This window comes from Juglans regia, chromosome 1 (genome assembly GCF_001411555.2).
Source record: "Juglans regia cultivar Chandler chromosome 1, Walnut 2.0, whole genome shotgun sequence".
NCBI classification, from domain to species: Eukaryota; Viridiplantae; Streptophyta; class Magnoliopsida; order Fagales; family Juglandaceae; genus Juglans; species Juglans regia.
Genome location: NC_049901.1, coordinates 43007108 through 43033838, shown reverse-complemented (window position 1 = coordinate 43033838; position 26731 = coordinate 43007108). Strand labels below are relative to the sequence as shown.

Below are 26731 nucleotides of genomic sequence, written 5' to 3'. Positions count from 1 at the left end.
TTCCTTGTAGTGCCAATTGTACTCATGAAGCCCGAAGCTGGGCGCTGATCGATCGATCTCACTGATGGCTAACTCCTTATATATATAGTCAACTATATATAATAGAAATATTCTTATTAGAGAAATGGACCAGATTATTTTTCATCATAAAAAAACCATTTTGATCGTAAAAAAAAACTTTGAACCCCTCAGATGATGATCATGATTTAAAGGAGAGAAAAAAGGCCACATTTTATTGATTTATTGAAGGCTGCATGCCCTAGTGCATTATATTTTCTCATGATCATGACTTGGTTTATACTACTGGTCAAGTTTCCTCAACATGTTAAAAAAGCCTTCTCCATTCTACAAGAAGGACTAGCTTAATTATAAGTACGTCTAGTGGCCTAAGTAGTACTAGTACTAGTAGTGGTGCCATTAGTAAAACGCTGCATGCATGGAATTACAGAAACCCTCCTTTAAGAGGCTGATCGGCTGGAGGACAGAAGGAAACTCTGGTGACCTCTGCTGTTCTTCAAGTTCTGGGCGTCTCTGAGTGACATCTGGTATGCGTTTGCGAGGACGTCGATTGGCATGGCCTTGATTACCGAGGTGTAGCCAGCCATGGGGCTCTTCATTGGCTGACCGGACGTCTTGATTGTCACGTATTCGAAGCCATCGTTTCCGGCCTTAGACGTTACCGCAAAGAACTGAGGGATCACAAACACGTCTCCACGCTTAACCCTCTCGTCGAACACATTGTTTCCGTTGTCGTCCACGATCTGCACACGGGCCTCACCTCTTAACACATAGACAACCCTGTTGTCGGTCATGGACCAGTGCGGTGTGTACATTGCGTTCTGCAACAACATTGGCCTTGTATTAGGTTATTGACATCATGTTATCTCTAGAGCATGAAGATTGAGGATGCAGAATTTATATGAATTATGTACAGGGAAAAGATGGCCTTTCTCTGCGCTCATGTCCATGAATCGAAGGATTGGAAGCTTGTGCATGTTCACAATGTTTACTCTTCCGCCTTGTCTGGAGACAAAGTCGGATTCGCTTTGAGTGTCCAGGTTGTGTCTAATTCTTGTAGTGCATACAGTTTCTTCCAACCCGTTTAGCCATCTTTGTCCTTCTTGTCGGTCTTCGTCAGGTCTAATCATGCGGCGCATTTCTTCTTGGCACCTGACGATGATCCCCCGCTGGCTGTCGTCCTCCTGCAGTCTCCTCGCGATATTGACTGGAATGTTGTAGGCTTCAGCCAGCAGTTCTTCACTGAATCCACTGAATAAACTCTGGAAGCCTACTCTCTGCTGACGGCTACGTCTTTGTCTCGTGCGTTCTCGATCTCCTTCCATATGCTCTTGCCTTGGTTCCCCGCCGGCGAGGAAGAATGACTGTGAGACCAAAACTAAACTAGTTAGTTTGTGCAAAAATAACAGTTGATTGATGGAAATAGGATTAGGAAAACGAGTGGTTTGTTAACGTGACAGATGATTTGATCTCTCATACAAATTGATCTGTAGTCTGGTTATTTATTTTTATGAACGGCTACTATATATCATCATTTGTAAATAAAATCTAAATTAATCCTGTAATAAAAAGATGAAAGGAATCAATATGAGAGATATCTAGCTAGGATGCCCAGTAAAGATCGACTCGATACATACATAAAGGTAGATAAATGATGAGATGGTGAACATGATATATATGTGGAGTGGTTTGAGGATCGTGGTACTTTGCCCAGTAAGTTAAAAGGTCTTCTGTGCATAGATAGAATTGGCCTTCCCTACTTGCGTATATCGTAGTGATATATTTTCTTATTACAGCTATTTTTTTCTTTACTATTCTATTATCTATTTGAACTGACTTTTTCTTGCTGGTGGTTTTTTAGGTTGGTTGTCCTGAGTCTTATATATTTTCTTTTCAGCTTGAATTTTAGTTTGATGTCTAGGGATTTTTTGAGGCCTGAGTTTTGGTCTTTTTTTATAATGTGTAACCCCAGGCTTCTGGCTTGTAACTACAGTTTTTCTCCGCCACAAGTGAAAGTTTTTTTAATAAAATTAGAGTACCATCCTCTTCTTAAGAAAAAAAAAAAAAAAAAAGAAGAAGAAGAAGAAGAAGAAGCAGAAGAAGAAGAAGAAGAAGAAAGATATATATGGGGAGTGATGGTGGTTACCCTAAATCTGCGATCAAGCTGGTTAGCATGGTTATTGAGATCCATGACAGCGAAGGCAACGAGCTCTTCATTGCCGTCATTGTAGCTCCAGTGGGCAGCACCAGCTGGAATGGCCAGGATGTCTCCCCGGCGAATCCGGTGTATCTTCTGGTGCTGATCTGATCTTCTTGATCTCTCTCCTTGCAGCTGTGCCATCTGGCTGCTCCTGCGTCTTGACAATTCCTGTGACGTTTCTAATTCATAAGTCTCTGCACATCCTGGGTAGGTCAACCCCATCAAGCCTTCACCTGCATGCATGCATGTGTAACATTAATATTATATATATATATATTTAACATTTATTTGTAAGTCTTACTTTTTAGATAAGATACAAAGAGATTACATAAACTAAATGTACAAATTGACGTTATATTTACTTTATAATTAAAATAATTTTACAATCTGACGTACTATATCAAGTCACATCAATTTATAGATTTATTTTTGTATAATCCATTTATGATTAAAGTAGTTTCATATATATATAATAGTTCTCACTGTAAATATTACGCACTTATAACTTATGCTAGCAAAATTCTAGTTAAAATCTCTGATCTAGTGTAAAATTGTAGCTCCAAGAAAATATGTATCAAGTTTTATTCCTTTTTACACGTGCATGTAAACAGTCAATATTAATTAATCCCTAATTTAAACCTACGTAATATGTTGCCCTGAGGGAGTCTATGAAAACTAGGGAGTAGAACATACAGTCTGCCTAGCACATTCATGAAAATTTTCAACGTTAATTGCTTGCGACTTATTTAGTTCCAGATAAATATTAATTAAGCTCCTTCTCCGTCGACCTGGAAATTAAAGAAGAAGAAGAAGAAAGAAAGAAAAAACTCCCCAGATCTCTAACCTTGCTCAATGTAAACCAACATAGGGGCAGGCTGGAAGTTAGGCAAAGAGAGTGAGTTAGGTTGCACAGTCTGCCTGATCGCAGCAACTCCAGCACATTGGAACTCCTCCTCAGATTCCGACCACAGCTCAGTCCGACCACCCTCCGACTCCCATCGACGGGTTGGCTCCACGGTCCTCAGTCTCTGGAGCCGGCATTGCTGAGCTGAGCCTATGCAGGCACTGGGGTTCGTTTCCCCGGAAACCGCATAAACTAGCAGAGAGAGCACTAGTGCCAGGACAATCTTTGCAGCCATAGATAAAAGAAGCAAATTGAGGGATGGTGAAAGGGAGCTGAGCTTAGAGCCCCCATTTATAGCGTGGAGGATTGGGATGTTAGTGAATAGGCCGTGGCGGGGCGGGTGACATGATTTCCAAGGCTGGCTGTTTGGTTTTGCATGGAGATCGTGTCCTTGTTTGGGAAGAACTTGCGCCACCTTGCACTAGGTTTATAACTTAATTTTAAACGTGGTGATGCATGCAAAGGTGGTGTTGCAGCAGACTCTTAACTGATACCGAACATTTGTCATGGTTGTTCTTCATGATGAGAGGTCAGTCAGCAAAACTACGTAAGATATCACATTAAAAAGTAATAAAAATAAAAAAGAAAAGAGTAACAGCAGAAGATCATCGCAATTAAATACAGTTATATGTATATAGTGACAGGACGTTATACATGAACTTAATTGGGGAAATAGTTTACATGAACTGGGCTAGAAGCCCAATTTTACCCTTGTATTCAGCAATATATATAATAGGATTTCTTTTTCAGCAATAATATATATATATATATATATATGTTGATTGAAACCGGCCCATAGAATTATATATTAACAATTTATATTAAGCTTTTATTAAAAAATCTCTTCAGGTATGTGTCTCACCAACCTCATATATATTAATTTAATCTCAGTATTAGTATATTTATCGATTATTTATGTAAATATTAATGCATGTCTAATCTTTATATATTTTCCTATTAACGCTTTGGCTCTTAATTGCATTCATTTTTTCCGTTTAAAAGTAGTGCCTGCGGCCTTTATATATATATATGAAATTAAGCTCTTCCTATCTACATGGCATTATCTCAGAAAATGAGATCAGATGGGTACGCGGTATGGCCGTTTTGAGGCGTGGAATGAAAGGTTCTTAAAATAGTAGGATCCCTACCTACTTTCTGCACATTAATTTTCGTTAGTTATATATAAATAATAGTGCCTGCCACTGCCAGGAGGAATAGCCCACCAATATTCTATAATATCCATCGTTGTCTACTTTGATCACCTGATAGATCGTACGCAACCCCAGAGAAATATCTTTGCATGAATTCTCGTTGCTGTCACTAATATTTATATATGAGAGATACTCTAGATCGTTACTGTCACCATTTTGTATATATGTGCATGCAGCAGCAGCAGCAGCAGCAGCAGCAGCAAGTTGGGAGGTCAAACAACTAAAAGAAAAGATTAAAAAAAAAAAAAAGATTCAATTTGCAGCATATATATATATATATAGATATATATATTCCATAAAAAGATGCCTCACAACAATATGGATATATAAAGGCCTAGCTAGCTAGCCTGGAAAGGTTCTATATATATATATATATGTATTTTATTTCAAAATTGTATAGATCATCAGGATCGACAGTACGAGCGCTAGCATGCATGCATGCAATCTAGCTACTTTTGTCGGGCGGGCATCATGTGTACGTTGAAAATATTCCAGCTCACTGATCAATCAAGTTTCCTAGCTATGATATTAATGTATATGTATGCAGCCTTATAGCTAGCATGGAATATTAATAATTGTAGGAAGAGATCATAAGGATTAGGCGCACTAATATTTATGCATGCATGGTCAGATCATGAATTACGACGTACTAACCCACTAATTATATATTCCTGCGCGCATCAAATAACAAGCTTAATAACTAAGCAAAATCCGTATATAACATAAAGTGATCTTGCAGAGGTTAATTGGTTGCTTTTCACACACGCACCACTACTACTACTTTTTGCCAAATATTTATATATATATATATATATATATATTATACTTCGCGTAAGAACTAAGCCACCGCATGGACACTATAAATTAATCATCAAATTATCACACCCTGGCTTCAAATTTGCCTGCATTTTTCCTTTTCACTCTCTCGGATCGATCATCACAAGCTAGCACACTTCTGGCATGTCTTGTCTGAGTGTGAAGCTTCCCCCTGCTACAAAGATATGGAAAAGCTTCACCTCTAAACTCCAAAGCAAACTGCACAAGCTCCAGCGGTCTAAAGTCATCAAGAAACCCCAAAACAGGCTCAAGAAAACAACCGCCGTGCCCGGCTTTGGCGTTTGGCCTTCCCTCCTTTCTGAGCAACGCTTCCAACGTAAAAATGTACGGCTTGTCCATGCACACCACGTTGATCATCTTCGCTACCATCGACAAGTACGCGTCTTCGAGAAGAGAAGTACTGCACAGCTTGTGTATGTCGATAAACTCTTCAAAGATCAGCCCGGGGCTGATCAGCTGGTGGAACATGTCCAGCCACTGCAAACAAGTTGTCAGCCTAGCGCAAAGAACATGAAGCACCTTGATCAGCCAGCTGTAGTAATGCAGCAGCAGCAGCAGCAAGGTGGCAGATTGCCCGAGAAAGCTATATCGGGAGATGATATGTGGGAGTCACTGGTGTTGGCCTCGCCTCTGCTGCGCGGCGTAGATGAAAGAGCAGAGGAATTCATTGCGAAATTCAGGGCTGAAATGGAGGTTCAGGAGATGTTCGCACGCGTTTTGTAGCGACTGCTTGCCTCTTACAATCTTGATCTTTTTTCTTTTTCTTTTCCTTTTAAACAAGAATTAATGAAATAAACAAAGGTCTGGGGAACGCTGAGAGAAGAGGGAAGTGTAGGTACGTAGTACTTTTGTATAGACTGTAAATAGTGTATATATATTGGACGTCTTTTGTCTATATATAGTTTGGCGATCTTCCAAGCCATAGGTTCGCTTTCTTTCATCTGCATCCCGTACCTTTTTCTCTTTCTGTTTCTCCTTCTGCCATTGTTGTGATCATGATTCAAAAAGAAAAAGGCCAGGAAACTTATGTGAAATTGTGACAAGACTTCGGACAGCAACCAATTTTACGCAAATACAGACTTTAATTTGTTCTTTCTCAAGTCTGACTGGGGCAATTTATTTGACACCCCTCACACCCGCCACCAGGAAGAGAGCTTTTTTATTCATCTTGAAGCGGAAGAGTTCAATATCTTTTTTTTTGGCATTTTGTATGTCTGTACATGAGTAAGGCGGGTCAGTTTTCGGTCTTCCCTAACATTTTAGGTCAGTGTGGGTCGAAAAACATCAGATCAACACATTTTTATTTCACTGTTAGCTAGTAATCCAGCAAGAGGGACGTAGTAAAACAACCGAATCTTAGAACGGATGGATGTAATTTACAAGCTACAAATATTCTCCACATGGGGTTTGAACTTTGAGTAAAACAAAACAAATGAATACTCAAAAGAACAAGTTCTTGTCAGCATTCATCCACACCTATGGTGATTTCACGGAGCAAACCCATTTGTACAATAACACGGAAATCATCCAAATGGAGCTTACAGAACGAAAACCACAAAACTATGTTACATCAAAGATGAAGGCTCTATACAAGTATGTTACGCCAAAACTGTGGAAGACGGCTGGTGAAACTGGCATTATAATCCAGGCTCGTAACAAAGGAGCATCACCGCGTACCTAAACCTAGTGTAAGAAGTCCCTCATTGGGTCATCGTGATGCACTTTCTTCATCCTGTATGCCTCCATGTCCTCGGGAGTAACCTAAAATTGATCAAAAGGATCATGGTGAGAAAATCCATTAAGAGAACCACTCAATCAAACTAGCAGTTGCTTCTAATTCTAATTTCAGCACTCAATGGTGGTGCCGGTTCAACCATGGCAAGTTAAAAGATCCTACCTCATCATTTCATTTAACATTGTATTTGCGCTTTCTCTCGTCACTCTCTTCTCTCCTCCTTTCGTCCTCCTGTCAAGCAAAACAAGTTTTATTCAACAATTACATACATGCAAAACAACATTTATCAACTACTCATCAAATTTTTTTTTTTTTATCAATAAACAAAACTTTACTGAACATAAAATAGACAAAGGCCCGAGTATACGGGACATATACATACTCTTGTCCACAAATTGAAAGGTACACCTCTGAAAATTGGCCCATCTCAATTAAAAATTTGGATGGCATAGGCAAAAGGTTTGTGCAATTTATACTGACATTTCATGCCCTTACTACAGCTAGATTATTCCTATTCTGTTAATTCCCCACTTCTTTTGGGGGGAGAACTAACTCCCAGTCTAAGTTTTATTAAGGGCAGAGGAGTCGAAAACAACACCACCCATACCATCTGAGCTATAGCCCAGGCAGAAAAGCCCAAATAACAGTTACATTAAGAAAGAATTTGATGAGGAAAAAAGAATCTTAGGATCAAGAGGAATATAACAGATGTCAAAGGTCAAAAGCCCTAATTCACCTTTTTAAGTGCTTCGGCCAGTAACTTCTTATTCAAAACCAAGTCATCAGGGATATCGGTTCCCCAAGTAGCAAGCCTTTTCTCCTCCATGGGTGAAGTGATCTCTGGTTTGATATTCACAATACAATGTCAAGTTAAATCAATACATTCCACAGCCATATAAGCAGCAATAACAAGATACAAAACAACAAAAATATGCTATTTGATTGTCACGAGAATATAGAAATTCCCAAAAAATAACTTAAGCCGATACACACCTTCTGTAGCTTCCTTACGAGCAATATTAGCCTTCATAAGATCTGTTGCAGCCTCGGCAGCCTCTATTCCAGCAGCACCAGTACAATAGCTGTTTCAGATCATCTGTTTGCAGCACTTGTAGCCCCAGTGATGATCCTTCCACCATGAACCCCAAACACTTGTGTGGTTGTTGATGTACACATCTTCTTCATACTTGCTTCTTGGAAGTGCCTTCTCCTGTAAATAGAATGAGGCCAATTATGCACAGTAACAAAACATTAACGATCGACTTTCTTTTTCAATGTCTGTTATTGAGTACTTTACAGTCTTATGCACAAGATCAAAATTAGAAGACCAGCAATGCAAAAGAAAATCATTCATGCACAAGATCAGAATTAGAACCCCATGCCTCTTCTTTGACAAGCATGTTTTGCTTGTCATCAGTGGAATTCTGCAATTAAAGTTGTAATTACAAAATAATGCTAAAACCATCTATACGAACCCTACCTGCCCCTTTATGATCCTGCCAGCACGATCATATTCAACTTGTCTTTCACTTTGTCCAAGTAGAAGCTCCATTGGAAGGTCTTCTTCAGTAGCAGCATTGCCATACTTCGCCAAGATGGTGTCTTTTGTGTGGGACTTCAGTTTTTCCTTAATGACCTTATAATTCTTATAAAGCAACTCAGCTTGGGACGGAGCTGCTTGCATGTGAATGCCTTGTCCTTTGTCAAATGCTTCCCAAGCGTGTATGTTAAGCTGCTTGAACTCCAAAGCTTCACCACTATTTCTATGTTGGTTATCTCCCTACAATATAAAAAGCCAATAAACCAAAGTGTGATTGTACATAATTTACCCTTACAATTAACAATACAATATCTGCTCTTGAAGGGCACTTACCCCATAGAACTTCTCATTAGGATCTGCATCTGGAAGAGGATCTTCACGCATGGACCGGGTTTTGGGATCATAGTGTGCAGAGTTGACATCAAGATTTAAAAGATATTTTGCTGTGTCCTCCCGAATACGCAAGCTCCTGAAAGTTATATGTTTCAGTTTATATACAATATCCAACACCCAAGTGGAAATATATTGCCCACATAGTTGTATAGAAGACCAGCAAGAACAAATACTGAAGATGACACTTTAATTCTTAGTGATTCAAATCAGGATCATCTCTGAGCTTTGAGAGCCTTATTGCTATGCTTTGAAGCTGTTTCAGGACTTAGAATTAATTTATCTAAGTCTGAAATTGTTCCAGTGGGTACGGTCAGCAATATCTTTGATTTGGCTAATATTTTGGGATGTAAGGTAGGTACTTTACCTTTGAGATATCTTGGACTACATTTGGGTGCCTCCCCACAAATCAATTTCTATTTGGGATGGGGTTATTGAGAAGATTGGGAGGAGGTTAGCTGGTTGGAAAAAGCTCTATTTGTCAAGAGGGGGAAGAGTTACCTTGATAAAAAGTACATTATCTAATCTCCCTACATATTTCCTTTCTCTTTTTCCTTTACCTGCGGGGGTGACAAAAAGATTAGAGAGAATTTTTCGGAATTTCTTGTGGGATGGTAATGGGGAGGAAAGAAAATTTCATTTGGTGAGTTGGAATAAGGTTTGTCAACCGGTTTCATGTGGAGGTTTGGGTGTGAGAAATTTAAAGCTTTTCAACAAAGCTTTACTTGGGAAATGGCTTTGGAGATACCATAACGAGAGTAATGCATTAAGGAGACAAATTGTGGATGTTAAATATGGGAGGATGTGGGGGAGTTGGTGTACTAATGAAGTAAAAGGGGTGCATGGGGTGGGTTTGTGGAAGTCCATTCGGTTGGAATGGGGGGATTTTGTCAAAAACATAAAATTCAAAGTGGGGGATGGGACAAAAATTTATTTTTGGCATGATACTTGGTGCGGGGATTCAGCTCTTAAGTATGTATATCCTAATCTTTTTAGGATTGCTAGAGATAAAGGGGCTGCAGTGGCTAATTCTTATCAGTTTTCTAATAACATGTTACATTGGATTGTGGAATTCAACAGAGATGTGCAGGACTGGGAAGTGGGTGAAGTATCTGATTTTTTTGGAAGATTATATAATATGAAGATTTTTTTTTTTTTTATAAGTAAATTTATATGATATGAAGATTGATCAGAATAGGGAGGATAGTCTGCTGTGGGTGAAAGTTAATAACTCCAGGTTTTCAGTGAAATCTTTTTACAAGGTGTTAACTAGTCAGGGAGCTAAAGACTATCCCTGGAACTGTATTTGGAGGGCAAAGGTGCCTAGCAAAGTTGCTTTCTTTTGTTGGCTGGTGTCTCTTGAGAAAATATAAACCATGGATAATTTGGGGAAGAGAGGTTTATTGGTGGTTGATTGGTGTTATATGTGTGAGAAGGATGATGAATCTGTTAACCACCTTTTTCTTCATTGTGAGGTGGTGACGACGTTGTGGAATGAGATTTTTGGGATAGGCATTGCTTGGGTGATGCCTATGCATGTGGTGGATTTCTTGGCTTGCTGGCAAGGTCTAGTGGGAAGTAGAGGCAGTGCAGCACTGTGGAGGATAATCTCCTTGTGTTTATTTTGGTGCCTATGGTTGGAGAGGAATGAGAGGTGCTTTAAAGATTGTGAACGTTCTATGGGGGAACTCAGGAGTTTTTCTTTAGCACTTTAAGTTTTTGGGTGAAGAATTTTGTAAGGGATGGAAACATTTGTAATGTTTTGCTTTAGTTGTGTTTTGTTTTAGCTTGTATTAGGTGTACTCACTTGTATACATCCTGTGTACTTGGACTATGCATATTTACTTGGAATAAAATTCTCTTGTTAACTATAAAAAAAATGATTAAATATGTTTTTTTATCAATAACATCAATGGTATTAAATATGTGGCAGCAATAGAAGGGAGAGCTCTCACCTCACAGTTCCTGTGCTTCCACCACCTGTTGTCCGCACACGCTTTCAACCTTTGCAAAGTCCATTTGCTTGCTCTCATCAACCCCTTGGCTTCATCCACCCTTAGGTCATCTTCATCATCCTCCTCATCACTTACCCCAGCCTCACCATTTTTGTTGTTATTTTTCTCCTCAAGTTTCTTAAGCTGTTGGTCTTTCAGGTATTTCCTTCATGCTTCATCTCTTGCTTCGTATCTCTCAATGATATATGCATACGTGGATGCATCATAGCCATTCCAACAGTCTCGCTTGCCATCATAATCAAGCCCAAAGGTCTCTACTTTTTCATCAGGAGCAATGTGCTTGCTGTCCACTTGGCTCCCACTTTCCGGGGTCTTTCCATGCACAACTTTGCATCATGCGTCATGGCTCCACAGCTGTTAAGAAGCATAAAATAAAACAGTTATTATCCTGCACTCGGAATAGGGAGAAGAAATAATAACATATAGGCTTCTTTTTGGTTGGCGAGAAGGAAGGTGGTGCTTAGATCAAAGACACGAGTTTATGGCGTTACCATCAATGGACCTCTGTAGTATGAGTTGCTAGTCTAGGCTGTATTTCCTTTAATGTTTGCTTCTTCTTAGCCAGTGATGGAAAGACTATTCAATTTTAGTAGTGATGCTGAAGGGTCAGGTTATGGGTGTTGGGAAGGGGACAGAGAGAGAGAGTACACTCACTTTTCACAGGCACCTTTCCTGTACTTGTCCACCTGGAAAAATTTTGCCCCCCTGTCATATACCATGACTTTGTGTAGTTTGGATCCGATTTCCACTTCCGTTGATGTTTTAGACTCTAAAATACAAAATAAAAGATAAATAATTTTTTGATTTTAACAAGTTATGCATGCAAGCCTAAACGATAAATCAAGAAGAAATCTACTTACAGGTCTCTCTGCATTGAGATACCAAGGTGCAGATGACATATATTGGGGAATATGAGGGTTGATCTCTTTTCCATCCTCATCAACCCCAGCCGGTGCAAGCCCAGCCTTCCGCGCTTCTTCCAATTCAATTTGCTTCCGATGGTCTTCCCTAGATTTAAAGGCAACTGCAAGCCCCATAAAATAACAAAAATATAAAATGGATGAATAAATATATTTCAGTCCTGGAAGAAGAAGGCAGACTTCACAAAACCACGAATTAGATCAATTACTACAATTTTTGACAAAGGAGCGTTACAATAAACAAGAATGTGTATCATGAATAGAAACAATCGATACAATTTTTATCAAAATTTACACCCATGCTAAACATGTTAAGGTGCAACCAACAAATATAAACATAATGCAATATCAAAAACATGACTACTACAAGTAACCCATATTGCATTTTTACACGCTTCATCACACTACCTCTTTCCAAGTTTCAGGTGGTTCTCTTCTATTTTGTTTTTTCATCGTCTTACCAAATAATTCCCGGCAAACCATAGCAACATATAGGCCATGAAAGCACACCTTCGTCTGTGATTTCTATTCTAACACTACCACCCTCAGCTCCGACTAATCACCAAATTTTAGAGACGATGGAAACCTTTTTTAAGGAAGAAAAATTGTCTCCGAGATTCTGACTCGTTTGCAAGCCAAGAAATTTGCCCTTCCCCAAGTACCATTAAAATAAAATGTAAAACGATTTAAAAAACAAAAAAAAAAAATGAACCCCACTATAGAAACGAAAAAACTAAACTGCCGAATCCCTAAAAGAGCTTACGTCGGAACCAAACCAGAAGACCCATGAAATCCTAACCCATAAACCCAAAAAAGAAAATGGTTCGAAAATGATCAATTAAAACCAATCTAGAAATAGACGCTCCAAAGTGAAACAACAAAATCAGTGTAACGAAATTGAAAGAGATTAATAGAATATAAGAAAATCTTAAATAAATGGCGGTAAAGTAAAACAACAAATACCTGAAGCTGTCGCCATAGTTTGGCCCTCTAGATCCTAAACCCCCGAGGTGTACGATTTCAATATTTGGAATCGGAAATCAGGAACTCTTATAAATGCTTGGGCCACGCATTTCTCTAAATTTGTAGACAGATTAACGCTACAAGGATAAGTCTGTTCGTTTGGGCCCAACTAGGATTCTACGGACTACGAGCTAACTTATGTCAAATTGGTCTGGGCTTTAAGCCCAATCTAATTTATGCCCATTATTTGTTTTTTTTTCTCCATTTACAATTAAGCCCATGTCAAAATGGGGTTTAAATGGTAACAAACGTCATCATACTTACTATATAGCATTGAATTCATTATATGAGACTCCTTACAGTTAAAAATAAAAATAATAAATAAAAATACAAATACAAATATTTTTTGAGTAATGTTGCAAATGCTACCCACTATTCTTTTTAGAGTAATACTACGTACAGACGTAAAGTACATAAGCGTCGTGGAATCGTTTTGAAAAAAAATATGGTCTACTATTAAAAAATTAATTTTTTTTATGTAGATCTTGTATTTACTCAATTTTTTCAAAGAGATTGCGTAGCGTTTGCACATTTCACGACTGCAAGTATCATTTCTCTTCTTTTTATCATCATTCTCCACCATCTCATCATGTAGTATATCTAAGGCCTTGCTTGTTTTCACAATTGTTATAATCATCTCATCTCATCTCATCTAATCATTACAACTTTCTCAAATTCTCACACAAAATAAAATAAACAATTCAACTTTTTCAAATTTTAAAATAAAAATAATATTAAAAAGTATATATTATAACAATATTTTATTCAACTTTTAACTTTTATCTCAACTCATCTTATCTCATCTGCGAAAACAAGCGAGACCTAAATGATTGGAGATTATTTGTTATGTCCAACTTGTGGACCAATCATTTAATGTTAGATGTTGAAAAGATGATAGAATAATAGATAATGAATAGAGTTTTGATATTTTTTCTATTATTGCGGCCGTACTCATTTACATTAGTGGCGCCGCGTGTTTGATATATCAATACTTAGGTTTGTAAATAGATTTTTTATAAACATTATCTACTAATTTTCTTAAAATTGAACTTAAAGCTGGTATAAGATCATGGAAATTAGAGCTAGCCGACCCTAATCGATAAATCATAAAGCAGGCATTTTCTTGTAGTACCGATCAGTGAAGCCTTTTTACCACCGGCCTGCATGCATTGCACATAGAAAAATTATAATATTGAAAATTATTTATATATATTTAATTTGAGAAACCCAATTAGCTTCTTCTAGTACTCATGATGTGTCGAATTAGAGTTTATTTATAATTTTATTTTTACAATACATGTCTGATCTAGATTCATTTTCAAGTACTAGATCTGCATGCATTTATATATATATGTTCAGTTTTCTTATTATAAAAGTTATTGGAGTACTTTAGAGAAAGTTAAAGAACTTTATAAATTATATATGGCTCTTGATCATGAAAAGATATTTTCAAACGTTATATAATTAATTAATTAATTAATCTTGTTCTCTGATCATCATCAAGTAGTGAATTATTAAGTTTGTGAGATTTCTCGTTGCTAATACAAACGTACGTACACAAAGAAATTAGTAGTAAGAGAAGAAAAACCAAACAAATCAAGGTCATGTTTAACCAAATTGCATTGACCTTAGCGCGCATGCAGATCTACATTAATATTAAGAATCTTAACTATCAATGTGGTTTGATTAATGTTTTTCAGACTTTCTTTCTCAAACTATTTGGTTTGATAAATGTCTGTAAATTTTATTCTATTAATGAAATGTCTGTTTCCTATAAAAAAAAAAAAAAAAAAAACTATTTTTGTGCATCGCGCAGATCTACGTACAACTAGTATTGACCAGGTATATTTATAAATTAACATCGTGTTAGCTAGATTATCAAGACAAATATATGATTTTAATGTAAATTAACCATAGTCTACATGATTAATATTGTTCTCGAGGCTAATCATCATCATCATCTTCTTCTTCTTCTTCTTCTTTAGTATTCATGACGTTCTTGTAGAGCTATAATATATAATTTCCACATACTTAATAGTGCTTTGTATGATACAAGCAGAAAGCAATGGTCAACATGTGGTTACAACCGTTGAAACAAATTTTGGGTCTCTGTTAATATCTCGATCGATCGGCTCATATATGTTGCTGTCTGACAATCATGTTTTTGTTTCTAATTCTCTCAATGAATCCGACAATCTTGACCCACGTGGCTGCAAGCTAGGGATCAACAAGAAGTTGGACATCCATTTCCCACACAGAACAAAAAGGTTGACTGCTTTAACCAAACACTTTCTGTCAGAATTATGGTAACTGATCTGGTAATTCCGAAGTCCTTGTGAAAATATCGAACCAAAAATCCATGTTATCATGATGCATGTTTGAACCATATGGATGGACAGGTTCCATAGTCATTATCGGAGAAAATGGAATTTGAAATTCTTGATCGCCGCCAACAGCCGAAAAATCACTCTCCACGCCCGAATTATCCGACCACAACACCTCTGCCCAGAAATTCTCATCCACTTCGGGGAAATCTCCCGGCGATTCGACTTTCGGGTACATACTACTGTTGTCACCGGTTGTCACTGTGGACATCTCACTCGAACACTCTTGTGGGGAGACTGGTGGATGTTCTGGACTCTCGGACGTTGGATGATTAGGACTTGGAAAGTTCATGGATTCTACTTCAGTTTTAGCCTCCTGATAGCATTTGGGTGCAGTACTAATTTTGGTGTCATTTCTTTTGTCTGATGCTGGGATGTCTTGGTGTTGCTTGAGCTTCTTTTTCAAGTGGGTGTGCCAAACATTTTTTATCTCATTGTCTGTCCGTCCCGGTAATCTCGCTGCGATTGCCGACCATCTGAAAAAGATATAAGGATCAGGATATAAATTTGTTCTCAAAAGTTAACGATGTGATGATGATGATGATGATAAATCTTGTCTTGCACTATTTAAAAAGCTACAAAAAGTTGCTATATGTTATGATATGACTGATCATGACTATATTATATGCTTTGTAGTGCTACATACATTTGTTCCCTATATATATTGTATATCTTTTTATATAACTCCGCAGGCCACATGTTTCATAAACCTAAATAAACAAAGGAAATGCCCCACTAAATAAGGGAAGGATAATTATAATTAATGGAGGCTATTATGATTTCCACAACCCAATATTCATCATATGTATATAATATAGCAACTCTTAAAAGTGGATAAATGGGTACTCCTTAATGGGTTTAATTTGTTTGGGTCAGTTCTAGATGAATTAATTCAACTTAATTAATAGGCATCATGCGTTTCAGATCAAACGAGTTTAATGCTTGAAATTGTTCATGAAGCAAAGTTCAAATGCAAATGACTAAAGTTAGTTAATTAGCTTATATATATGCACCAAACTCGAGCCTAAATCGTGTAAATTTTGAGGCTAGAAATTAGTTGCATGTCGGTATATTGAACCAGGTATTCTGAATTAACCAAGTACTTCATTCTAAATTGACTGCATGCATGAACCCAGACAGGAAAAAAATAGAGACAAAAAGGAAGTGGAAATATTCTATGTATGTATGTATACCAACCTGTTGCCTAACATTTCGTGTAAGTTTATGATGGCATCCTCTTCTTCTCTGCTAAAGTTCCCTCTTTTGATGTCTGGCCTCAGGTAATTTGTCCATCGGAGCCGGCAACTCTTTCCACACCTTAGTAAACCTAAAAAAAAAAAAAGCATGCAAAAGATTCAGAACCACATTAATATCATGTCTGACATATAGCAATTAATTAATGGAAGAGAAGCTCATTGATTTAAGATCATTCATTATTTCTCCTGAGAAACTAATGAAACATGAGGTGTTTTTACAACTAATTATTACCAGCTAGTTTTGGAAGTGCTCGCCAATTGCCATGGCCGTAAAGTTGAATGTAATTGATCAGAATCTGATCTTCCTCAGAGGTCCAAGGACCTTTTTTCAACCCCATCTTCTCACAACATGGAGCTCTAACCATTTTTGTTGTTTTTTGGGGTTATGATCTTCAGCACAATATACCCTTTGTTGTGGTAATTTCTGGGTATTGCTCTTCTTGTTGTGATCTCAAAGCACAGCAACATATCGAGGCCAGGAATGGCTATATATATATAACATATACATGATGCTGACGAAGCCAGCGTGCAGTCACTTTACGTGTGCTGTTCCCAAATAGTCCAAACTCCAAAGCGCACCTCGCGCCAACAATTTCAAGGAAATCTATTTCTCTGTCTCTCTCTCCCTCTCCGTATGCGTGTGTGGGGTCAGGGGTGATAGGGTTGATGGTCAAATAAAACGTGCGGATTTCAGGGAAGAGCATGATGAAGATGATGGGTATGTGTACAGGTTCATGAACTTGGACTGCAACTTGAGTTCAGCCGATCTTTCATTGACCAGAACTCGCGAGCTAGTTGATATTTTCTAGTCAGTATGGATTGATCAGATATCTAACCATTCCCTATATATTAATGTGTATATATATATATTAATGTGTATATATATATAGTGGATCTGGTGCTGTGAAATTTGGATTGTGAATCCAGTACCATATTTATTAATTAATATTGTTTATAAGCATGCATGCATGCATATAAAATAATTCCCACTATTTTTATAAAACTCTAAAAAAGAATTTTTATTAATTCATAAACTTTCAAAAGAGTCCAAATATTATATGGTCCGGCTTTATAAATAGATAGCTACATGAAATTTAAAGAAACTTATATTATTTAGCAAATGATTCTTTGAATGTCGTCCGCACACACTTCAAAACATAGCTAGCTGGCTAGCTAGATCTTCCGGCCAGTGTGTTCCCAACTTACCATCTTTGGCAAGCTGCGATTAATTCCCCTCGTCGACGTAGCTTTCCTGAATCAGCACGTCTTCCTTAATGTACTTATATATAATATTGCATGAATTTCCTGTACTGATTTATGGTGATCTTGCTGTCGTGACAGCTTCAATATCACGTATTTTTGTAATATTCTGTTTTGCACCCATGCAAGTTTTGCGTATATATATAAAATATACATTGGATTGAAAAATTTTATTTATAAGTTTAGGTGGGTAATACGATTAATAAAGTGCTTTATATGCTCAACTTAAACGTTGTGGACGGTGTACTGTTTTATCCACCGACTTAAGAATAGATCAATATATAAAAGTCTATTAATGGATTAATTAGACTCTTTAAAATTTTATCTAATATATATATATAGGCCGGGATTTAGATTTCATGCATTCAAAAAGTGGGTTCATAATATTTATTATATATTAACACAATATATAATTAATATCGATATATAATCTCTTTTATTTTAAATATTTATCAACATTTATGATAATATTGGTCATGCATATAAAATAGATGACTTTGCTCGATCGTGATCGGTCGTGTATGGAGTACTACTCGGCCTTCTTTTTATGCGGCGTTTTTGTTTTTTGTCTTGAAAAAATTCTTTGATTTTTCTTTTTGTTTTGCAATGCATGCATGGAATCAGCTGCATCAATAGAATTAATTAAAATGGGTCAAAGAAAGAGATCAAGATTGCTTAAAATATCTACTCAAAACATTTTACGTACGTTATTAAAATTAAAGAGAGATAAGAATTCAAAGCGAAATGGTTAAAGTTCATACACTCATGTATTAATTTAATAATTTATTTCTGATCTTCTAATTACAGAAAATTAGTACTGTTTCTCATAAATTATTTGCTTTAATTTCATGCCGACAAGCAGGTAGGTAAAATTAAATTTTGTTTACTACTTAGGGTAAACAAAAAGAAGGGCCGGGGATCAAAGGAATTCTTCTATCTGAGTTCAGCAGGAGAAATATTCATACAGGATAACATCATCACGAGGCTCATGATCAAGTACAATTAAGCAAGTCAACCAGAGGTGACTTTTGGGCACCTTATAAAGGCAAGACTCGGCATATCCATGCACGTAGGTACATATATGTAATGCTGCTATTGGACATAGCTATCTGATGAAGATGATCTGTCAATGTATGATTGGATATCTATATTTTAGCTTTGGTGGACATGATCGAAATCACATGATCATCGTTTATTTTCAATGACATAGATTTAGATTGAAGTTAAAAAATTAAATAAAATATTATTAGTATATATTTTTTAATATTATTTTTATTTTAAAATTTAAAAAAATTAAATTATTTATTTTATTTTATATAAAAATTTTAAAAAATTATAATGATAAGATAAAAGATTTTCAAAATTTCAGAGTCTGTTCAAGTTTTTGAGTTTAGTACGTGAATACATGAATTTCAGCAAATGTGACAAAATTTGTAGAAATAAGAAACCAGCAAGCCCTAAAAGTCAGCATGAATATGTCATGTCTTCATGAGCACCACATATGTAGTGCATGCAGCTTGGATTTTCGTAATTGTGCAAGATTTCAAATAAGGTAGGAAGAAAAAAAAGAACTGGTTTACCTCCAACTTTGAATAGGGCAGGCATTATATATATGCTTTAAACAGACCATATCTTTGATATAATATTATAATTACCTGAAATATTCCATATCAGTATCACCATGCGCAAGATATATAGCTGTCATGTCAAGCTCATGATTTATAAATTAAAAAAATCTACACAACTTTTGTACATCATAATTTATTTTTTATTATTATTATTTTTTTCTTTTATCAAATATTTAATATATAAATAATGAATAAAATAATTAAATTAGTTTAAAAAGAATAAACTAAACAAAATTAAAAATTTTAAAAAATATTGTGTGTGAAAATTGAATAAGTTGTGTAGCATTATTCTTATAAGTTTATTTTAAAAAAATATATATTAATAAACACAAAAATTATATTTGCAGCACTAAGATGATGAAATCTTGTGCACTATCATTAAATAGAGTTGGTAAGTTTGGAACTAATAAAAAAAATTATTAATAGATTTAACTTTTTTTAAAAAGAATACGCATTATCTTAAAATGCTAATGGTGTTACTATGCTGCCTGAATAGCATCGTTCCAAGTGATCGATAGGTTAAATTGATCTTTTTATTTTTTTAATTTATATTTTTTTATCATTTTAAAATATTATAAAAAATATATCAATATATTAAGAAAAATTCTATTCCTAAGCCTCATACACCACACACCATCCTTTTTATAATTTCTTTAATTTTATTCTCTTACCAAATGTGTGGTATATGGATTATGAGTAGAATAATTCAATTATTTTAAAAATAATAAAACAAAATAAAACTTAAAAAAAAGTATAAAAAAATAAAAAAAAATTAGTGTGTGGTATATGGGCTTATGAATAGCAATGCTCATATATTAATAGTTATTTTTTAATTATTAAATAAATAATAATAAATAATAAATAAAAATATAGAAATTATCAAAATAAAAAGATAAATTAAATATATAAATTGATTGGACAAAATAACATATTTTTCTAACGTAATAAACAAAGAATTATAAGATCAAGGGGGACGTACGACGATCTTAATGAAGATGGGATTTCTTACGTACAAAGTGATGTCATGGCTAATTAGGTGAGAAGTACTTGTATCGTCTCCTATCGTTTTGTTAAAGGAAAAATATTTACATCAGCCTACTATTCATCACACACTTTACACACTTAGTGTATTGAGGTTTAAAAAAAAAAAAAAAAAAAATTTGAATGCATAGTATGTGAAGTGTGTAGGTTGATGCATAGAATTACCCTTTATTAAAATGTCTAAGAAGAAAGTGTAGTTCCGTTCGGCCAATGCTAAACGAGATCAGCCAGCACATCACGAGTAGCAACAGTCCCTGTGGGATCAGGAATTACCTACTTTTCTTTCTTTCTGTATATAATCTAATCTCCACACGTTTTCTGGGAGGAAAATGAAACTGAAACCGTCATGAGTACTGTTGCGCGCGCGGAAAAAAAATATGAAATAATTGATCCCTCCGGATTGTAAGAGCATTAGTATTAAATTAATCAAATATATTTTTATCTTTAAATTTAATAAATATCATCTATATTTATTTCACATTAAATTAATTAAATTATTTTCATCCAAATTATAAACTACAATAAATTTATTCTTCTTTTCAAATATGAAAAAAACTATAACAAATCTAAAAATATTTTTTTAAATTATTATATTATAGATATGAGATTTTTATTCATATAAAATTTTACCATCTATATACATATGAAATTATTATATTATAGATTGTTAGATTGTGAAAATAAAAATAAATATGATTTGTTGGAGATTATTGAAGATCATAAAAAATAAAATAAAAATTAATTAAATAATAAAAAATAATAATATTTTATTATTATAGAAAGTGTGATGATTAATCCAATGTAGATTTCAAGTTTTGAATGATTAGCTAAAAGTTAAAAAGCTACATATTAGTCAAAATTTGAAGAATAGGATGACCAATCTAATGCTAATGCTCTAACCCTACATTCACACAAACTGTTAATTACGTCTTATTTGGATTCAGAAAATATGCATTATCAATTTATCTCATTTCATTTAGTTATTATAATCTTTTTGAATTTTTAAACAAAATACAATAAATAATTTAATTTTTTCAAAACTCAAAACAAAAATAATATTAAAAAATAATATTATAATAATATTTTATTTAATTTTTAATTTTTATCTCATCTCAACTCGTTACCTAAATCTCCCGACTTAATGATAAAATTTAATTTATAAAATAAATATCTGACGTGCGAAAGCGATGTGAAGGATGCACGCAGCACGTCTACACCAGCTTACAAAAGAAAATAGTCTTAAGACATAAAACCAATGAGAAAATAATTGCCATGAATAATACTCCATATATATATATATATATATACATTCACGATGTTTACTTCAGCTTTTGAATAAACAAGCTAAGCTAGAAAATTTGTGACATGAATGATGGTGTTGAATTAAAGAATACCCACATATATATATATATATATATATATATATACAATTGATTGGACATATATAAGGGTAAGTTTTACTTGGCTTCCGATCAAGGGAATGTCATGATCCTCAATCTACTTTAATGTGTACAATTAAATGAATCGAGACATATCAAAGACTGATGGAACAAATTAAGCAGATATTGACTCAATGATATTCTCTGTGCTAGGGACTAATTAATTAGTACGGGATGTAGGTGACCTACATTTTTAATTTTTATGTAATGCTTTCTTGAAAACAGACATGAGTGGCCTTGACTGTCCTAGTTTTTCTTGGATGATTTTGTCACCTTTTGCAAGTACTAAAGCTACTCAATATACAATCCCTAACCTTTCCGACACTAATAACATGTCGACCCCGGCCCCCAATAAATAAATTTTATTTTATTTTTTTATTTTTACACCTAATTTGAAATATAATTTATAATTAAAATCACAAACTAATTATATAATTTCATTCGATAGATTATATATATTTTATAATAAAAATAATTTTATAATCTAATATACTACATCAAATTACATGCTTCAATACGTGGATTTACTTTTATTAGATTATTAATTTGTAGCTAATATATATATTAAGAAACAAAAGGTAGGTGTTTGGATTTAAAGATGATTTTAGATGAGTTGAATAAAATATTATTTTTTAATATTATTATCGTTTTAGAATTTAAAAAAGTTGAATTGTTTATTATATTTTATGTAAAAAATTCAAAAAGTAATGATAAATTGAGATGAGTTTCCAATCTAAATAGGAGAAAAAAAAAGTAAATAAAAAAATAATAGTTACAGTCGTGAGTACATAAGTATCGTGCAATCACTTTGAAAAAAATGAATAAATACAGGAGATCTACATGAAAAAATAATTATTTTTTAATAATAAATCTCATTTTTTTTCAAAATAATTTTATGACATTTACGTACTTTACGATTACATATAACATTATTTAAAAAAAAAACCCACCAAAGGCATGTCGACGTGGGATATAGAGAAAGTATTGCAATTGCGTAGGTATAAGTGGGAATGAGAGGCAGCCGGGCAACCTGCCTAGCCAGGACGAATCAAATATTCCACCTTTCCATACCTACTAATTCAGCCAACGACAATGACTTGCACTTACGTACCTCGCATTATCAAAGCTGGATTATACATTTATATTTGTCTTTTTGCATATTTTTCTTCTGGCACACGTTTTAATTAATGTACCTCTAGTTCGTGGTTTTGATCATCAAGTACTTTCAATGCCTTTAATTATGTCAAGCATTATTAATAAAACCAAAGCAAGCTCCACTACTCATAAGGCCAAAAATATTGACAGCAACTACTATTAGGAGCAGTTATTTTTACATAAATTACGTGACATTATTTAAATCACACATCTCTTAAATTCAAAATTAGAAAGAGTTGATTAAAAAGAGTGGAGATGAGAGAGAGACCGAACAGAGATGAGAGAGTGACGATGAGATAGAGACAATGAGAGAGAGAGCCACTTATGAGAGAGAGAGACTGTGAGAGAGAGAGACACTTATGAGAGAGAGATGATTAGACGTCTGGTGCATTTTGTACAAAAAAAAAAGGATGAGAAGTAGCCACATAGTGTGTGCAATGGGTGCACAGCTATAGTGACTACTCTGTAACACATGGGTGCACATCATGTAGAACTATGACACATAAATTATATATTATAAAAAAATATTTATGTTTTAAATTAATTTTTCTTTTAATAATTCATGTGATCTCATGATTATCATACACCAACTTGTAAGTAATAGAATTTTAATACACAATCATTCTTTGCATCCCCTTAAAAAAAAACAAGTATCTTGGACCCAACAAAAGTGTCGTGTTTTGCTTAAATTTGGGTTTTTGGATTTAAATGTATCGATCGATGGCTATGACTGATACAAATTTAAATATTACTTAATAAATTAAACAAAATTGATCGCGCATGCATATGTATATATATACGTGTAGATTGTGACATTTTTAAAATAGGATATTCGTAGTAGTAACAATAATAACAACAACATGACTAGTAATGCATGGCGCCATATAATTTGTGGTCTAAAATGGCGAATTTTTTCTTTAATTAGTATGTGGTATTGTTGGTGATTGAATTAGAATATGCTCGGAAAAGACTACACGTGAAAAAGAATATTTTTCAACTAAAGTGAGCGTGAAGATTACTTAGAGTCAAGAGATGAACCAATTATTCAATGCTATATATTCTAATAATATTATTTCAAAAATATATATATCATGTATTCATTATAAATACATTAGGTATATGTACACATACCACATACAGAGTACTATTTATAATGAATACAGGATATATATTTTCGTAGAATTACATACGTACCCCCATTTACAATTACGTACCCCCATATATAAACAAATTGAATTCAAAGAATTTGAGAAACAAAAAATCTTCAAAAATGAAAATAAATTTAAAATATAAAAGGCTTGAATTTCTGATCATCTTGGTTCTAATTTGTTTCTTCAGATATTTTTATTTATTAGAAATATAAGTTTTTTGATTTTTTAGAAAATCAAGCTTTTAGAAATTAATTGATCATTTTTTTTTAAAAAAAAAAACTGAAGATGTCATTTTCCATTTTTTTCAAAATTGACTAATTAACTACAACTTTGCATGAGGCTCATATGACTTCATGATCACGTACTAATAAAATATTATATATATATATATATACACACACATATGTGTAGCGCCACCTATGCTGGAGTTAGGTGGTCACAATAAATGAAAGAAAAATTATATTTGTCTTCATAGACTCAGCAAGCGTCGTGTAATTTTTTTTTAAATAATTAAATATGACTCATACGAAAAAATTAAATTTTTAATGACGGATCACACTCTTAAAAATGAACAAAATTAAAGTATAAAAAATAAAGAATCGAAACAATATCTGATCTATTTGTGTGAAAGAGGGGACCGATATTATTAATGGACAATAACATTTGTCAAAGATATAAATCAGTTTCAAACACTAGTACTCCATGATCAATTAGGAAGACTTGATCATGATGTAAATAGTCTCAACCCAATGTCTTAGAGCTTGACCCTTAATGCCACTTTGTGCCATAATTCTAATTACAATATGACATGATTGTTACCATCATTATTTAAACTTGATGTTCAATTTCTTTGACCTAATTCACGGGTATATATACTTTAGCGCACGCATTCACACGTGTCTTAAGATATATGTACATGACATGATACGTGTGGATGTGACAAAAGGCCGCCGGCATGTTCAAAGATGGTGTTTTTTCCAGCTGGTCACACACTAAATAATATAAGTACTCCAATTAAATATCTTGTTCTTCGAGTCAGCCCACTTTTGAGGCAAGATTAGTTAGGTCACCTACATTTGTCTTTATTGCCGATTATGTTGCATATAATATACATACACCTGAATTCCTCTTATTCTTACGTCTGCTATGACGTTAGCCATCAAGAATCGAATAAGAAATAAATACAATTCCACCTCATCAGTACCTATAATAGGATAAAATTAAAGTTGGATGAATAATCCATCCCAGTACTTCTGAATTATTGGAAAATGATAATAAACAGATGAAAATTTTTATTTACAATCGTTAAATAAAGATTATATATACAAGTCTTTTATTAAATGAAAAAAATTATCATTGGGATATTTTTATAATTTTAAAAAATTTTAAAAATTTAATTACCTAAACTTATATTACAGTTTCTAAACGAAGACTATATGTAATATTGCTAAAGACATATTGCAAAAACTTATGACGTTAGATATGACATTATCCACATCAGAATTGATTCAAAAACTTATGCAATACCACATGATCAATATAACGTGATAAAGCTGGGACGTACTTTACCTGTATGGTACATAATTCATGTTTTTAATTTCGTTTCCATAATCATTTTAATTTAAATATTAAAATAAAATATTTCGATATTAGTATGTTTCGATGTACCATTTCAGAAGTAGATATATATTTGATAATTAATAAAAGAAATAAAAGTATATGTAAGTGTGCATCATATATTTATTTGTGTATGGTAGAATTGAAAATTTCTAAAATAAATATACATTGAAAATATTAAAAAAAATGTAGATATATTGATGTCAATAGATAATATTAAAAAGAAAAAACCTTGAGTTGAGAAAAAAAAAAGTCTGAGAAATTATTAAAAATAATGAGATTAAAAAAAAGGAAGGAGAAATTATATAATTCTCTTTTAGATTTTAAAATTATATAAATGTGATCTAAATTTGAAATTTACAAAAATATAATCCAAATACCTGAAATTACAAAATTTTCATTAAAACAATATGGAAGGAAATCCATTCCGGAATGGACTTAAACTTAGAATGAAACGGAATGAGAATATATAATGAACCGAATATTACACCAAAACGAAACAAAATTCGTAACTATAACTCTAAAAACGATACTATAACATATATATCGTAAAACACCAATCAATGTACGGAACTTAAGAGCGAATGAGTTTGAGTGTAATATTATATATATATATATATTTATATATATATTAAAGGTGGCTTTACGGCCACCGCTCTCAGTTCGGCTGGGAGCTAATGATAGTGTGAAATGTTGAGTTTTTTTTATTTTATTTTTTTATATATGTATTTTTTTAATACTATAAAATATTTTTAAAAAATATATAATATTATTAAAAAATATTTATTTAATCACTAAATTAAAAAAATATATTATACCGTACCGAATTTTCTGATCCAATCACTGAGACAGAAAAGTGGGCAGAGAAAGTTGGTATTGACTAAGGTGTGCTTAAAGCTAACTTGACAGTGACCAGAAATATGCTCTACTTGCATGCATGCATGCTCTAAGAACAAAAAGCAAGCCTAATGTTTTTTTCCTCCAATTAGCCACGTGAGTTGTTTTTT

The 26731-nt window shown here is 33.9% G+C and overlaps 3 protein-coding genes and 1 pseudogene across 3 annotated transcripts; 1 reads left to right on the top strand and 3 right to left on the bottom strand.

The window, feature by feature from the left end:
• Window positions 1-212: 212 nt before the first annotated feature.
• Window positions 213-3389, bottom strand: LOC108995919 (11S globulin seed storage protein 2-like). The gene is made up of 4 exons (XM_018971592.2): window positions 3063-3389; window positions 2165-2451; window positions 933-1382; window positions 213-839 (listed from the first exon to the last, which is right to left on the bottom strand). Exons 1-4 carry the CDS (start codon window positions 3355-3357, stop codon window positions 459-461), a joined length of 1413 nt encoding a protein of 470 aa, XP_018827137.1. The 5' UTR covers window positions 3358-3389; the 3' UTR covers window positions 213-458.
• A 1824-nt stretch (window positions 3390-5213) lies between these two features.
• LOC108995943 lies at window positions 5214-6110 on the top strand. The gene has a single exon (XM_018971619.2). The coding sequence runs from the start codon at window positions 5294-5296 to the stop codon at window positions 5891-5893; it is 600 nt and encodes a 199-aa protein (XP_018827164.1). The 5' UTR covers window positions 5214-5293; the 3' UTR covers window positions 5894-6110.
• A 414-nt stretch (window positions 6111-6524) lies between these two features.
• LOC108996039 lies at window positions 6525-12804 on the bottom strand (annotated as a pseudogene).
• A 1897-nt stretch (window positions 12805-14701) lies between these two features.
• LOC108996040 (transcription factor MYB4-like) lies at window positions 14702-16901 on the bottom strand. The gene is made up of 3 exons (XM_018971782.2): window positions 16666-16901; window positions 16375-16504; window positions 14702-15653 (listed from the first exon to the last, which is right to left on the bottom strand). The coding sequence occupies exons 1-3, from the start codon at window positions 16796-16798 to the stop codon at window positions 15095-15097; spliced, it is 822 nt and encodes a 273-aa protein (XP_018827327.1). The 5' UTR covers window positions 16799-16901; the 3' UTR covers window positions 14702-15094.
• Window positions 16902-26731: the final 9830 nt, after the last annotated feature.